Raw genomic sequence first — 2,776 nt, 5'->3', positions numbered from 1 at the left:
GAAACAGAATTGAAGAACGGGTCTTACAATCACATTAACGGTGATTTATTACTATAATTACGCCATTCTTCTCAAGAGCAGGAATATCACTGTAAATTATGCTAAAATGCTGGGATGTTTCAACGGTCAAATATGGACAAAACCAACCGTTGGGTTTAAAAACTTAATTTAAAAATTTAAACCAACGGTTTAGTTTGACCATATTCGACCGTTGAAACATCCCTGCGGTGTTTAGTTTTTAGAGCGTAATCGGGTCAGGTTTTTTTTTGAGTGAAATAACAGACCCCTCTAACATCTTCCAAATACATCTACATTTTAATCAAAACAGTTTATTGAAAGCATAGAAAATAAGTGCTGGCTTGACAATCCAAAACGTAAAAATCACAATGGTCCTAAAACAATCGTGTAAATAGGCTATTCACATTGTCCACAAACAAAGTAAATTTCTTTTCTTTTTTTATTAACGTTTTACCCTGAAGTCGAGAATCAAAACTACTGATTTATAATATAAAAAAAATTATCCATGCTGTCCAGGTAGCCTAGTGTTGGTTAGTTCTTCATCAACAAAAAGTTACCCTGTTTACCTCAGATGATCGACCGAATTCGAAGTCCCTCGAATGCGATGTGATTCGGTTCAAATGTCAATCCGCGAATGTAACGTAGAGTTTTTGGCGTCGTGGTCCCAGTACGAGTAGAGCTCGGCCGGCTGCCGGGAGCAGGTGAACTGCAGGGCCGCCGCGCTGTTGGACGGAACCGGCGAGGGCTGTTGCTGCTGCTGGGCCTGATGGTGTTGCTGGTGGTACGAGTTCATCATGTTCGGAAGGCCCATGGCTTGCATTCGGCTATAGGGGTTGTAGGATGGGGCCGTTAGTCCTTTCATGGCCCCCATGTTCCCGTTGCCCATCTGGCAGGACCCGTAGCTCATCGGTGGCGGAGGCTGAGCGAGCGGCCAGGTGTTGTTCATGAAGCCGGACTGGAGGTATTTTGGGGCAGGTAGGTAGTTTCCGTATCCGTCGCCTCCGAAGAGAGACTTACCCGGTTGGAAGTGAGCCACCGGCGGTCTAAACGGGCGCTTCATGCGCCTCCGGCGCCGGTAGTTCCCCTTCTCGAACATGTCCTCGCAAGCCGGGTCGAGGGTCCAGTAGTTCCCCTTGCGCTCGCCGCCACCCTCCCGGGGAACTTTAATAAAACACTCGTTGAGACTCAAGTTGTGTCGGATACTGTTCTGCCACCCCTTCTTGTTCTTCTCATAGAAGGGGAACTTGGTGATGATGTACTGGTAGATCCCGGAGAGGGTTAGTCTTTTCTCCGAGCTCTCCCGGATGGCCATCGCGATCAGAGCCACGTACGAGTACGGAGGCTTCTGGGACGGGTCCGCTTTCGGGTCGGAACTCGGGTCTGACTGGACCGGCTCGTCCTTCGCGAACTCTTCCTTCTTCACCGCGTTGGTGTCGTGGACCATCAAAGCCATTGCGTCATCACCCAAGCTATGGTAAGATGCCATCGCTTCAAAAACATAAGCAAACAAAACATCAAAACAAACACCTCACGATAAAAATAAAGGTGTTGTATTGGTATCGGACGGTTCCGTGAAGAACCTTCACTCTAAAAATGTTTGGTCGTTTCAACGGTCAAATATGGACAAATTTAACCGTTGGTTTGATTTTTTTTTAAATTAAAATGTTAAACTTTGATTTGGTTTGAACATATTTGACCGTTGAAACAACCCAGGATTTTTTTTTTAGAGTGTGTCGAACCGCTTTATAGTGGATTACGGTTTTTAGATTATTAAAATGTTCTAGGAAACGGAACTGATCGCTAATGATTCTTTGGGTTTCCAAAAACTCATTTTTACGAGCGCATGAGTTTGGCTGAAACGGGACGTACCTGATTTTAGCTCTTTTGGATGATTTGTGCATGCATCAGGTCACCGCAGATCCATAAATGATGACAGAAACTCTTAAATATTGTCCGTGTTGGATGAAATAAGAGCTGCTCGGGTTTTGCTGTGATGGACTCGGGATCTCAGTGTGGTTTAAGCTCGAAGGCTCTTCTGGAAGATCCTGAAACTGTTTTTTCTCCCTCTCGTGAAATGCGAAACTCTGGTGTCGTCAGGCTCTCGCTGATCTCTCGTCATATTCCGCTTTCGTCACGTTTCTCTCATCGCTTAACAAACACACCGATGCGTTTTGCACAAAAATAACATTGTTATTCATAAGTGAGATCCTCTTTAAATAGATTTATATTATTTTACTTATTAGATTAGATTTAACTCCATAGGCTACCAGTACTAAATATAAAAATGATTATTATTTTTTGTGCATATTTTTGGTTACAGGTCTAGGCAATTTATTTAACTATTTGACACTATTTTATGCATTAATACAGCCTATAGTAATTTAACCTGCCTTTATGTCGACTCTTAGCCTAAACATTTATCTCTAAGCCCATCTAATTTAACTCCTTAATAAAAGATGAATAAATACAAATATTTTGGGGGAAATACAGTAGCCTATGTTTTATAAAATATTAGGTAACACTTTATTTTACAGTGTCCTTGTTACATATACTTACCATAGTAATAAGTTAACAGTAAATTATGCATAATTACATGCAACTAACCCTCAACCAAACCCTAACCCTATAGTAAATACGTTATTAATATTACTCAGTACTTAAATATATAATTACACTGTAACAATGACACCTTAAAATAAAGTGCAACCAAATATTATCTAAAAAGAACAAAAGCCTTCAGCTTTGTTGTATAAATATT

At 41.5% G+C, this 2,776-nt stretch overlaps 1 protein-coding gene across 1 annotated transcript; it reads right to left on the bottom strand.

Moving 5' to 3' along the window:
• Positions 1-268: 268 nt before the first annotated feature.
• Positions 269-2,052, bottom strand: foxl2b (forkhead box L2b). The gene is made up of 2 exons (XM_084412746.1): positions 1,888-2,052; positions 269-1,506 (listed from the first exon to the last, which is right to left on the bottom strand). The coding sequence occupies exon 2, from the start codon at positions 1,502-1,504 to the stop codon at positions 635-637; it is 870 nt and encodes a 289-aa protein (XP_084268872.1). The 5' UTR covers positions 1,505-1,506; positions 1,888-2,052; the 3' UTR covers positions 269-634.
• Between the last annotated feature and the right edge of the window lie 724 nt (positions 2,053-2,776).

The sequence above is a fragment of the Rutilus rutilus genome, assembly GCF_951802725.1.
Source record: "Rutilus rutilus genome assembly, chromosome: 6".
Classification (NCBI taxonomy): Eukaryota; Metazoa; Chordata; class Actinopteri; order Cypriniformes; family Leuciscidae; genus Rutilus; species Rutilus rutilus.
This window is presented reverse-complemented; position numbering and strand designations above follow the sequence as displayed.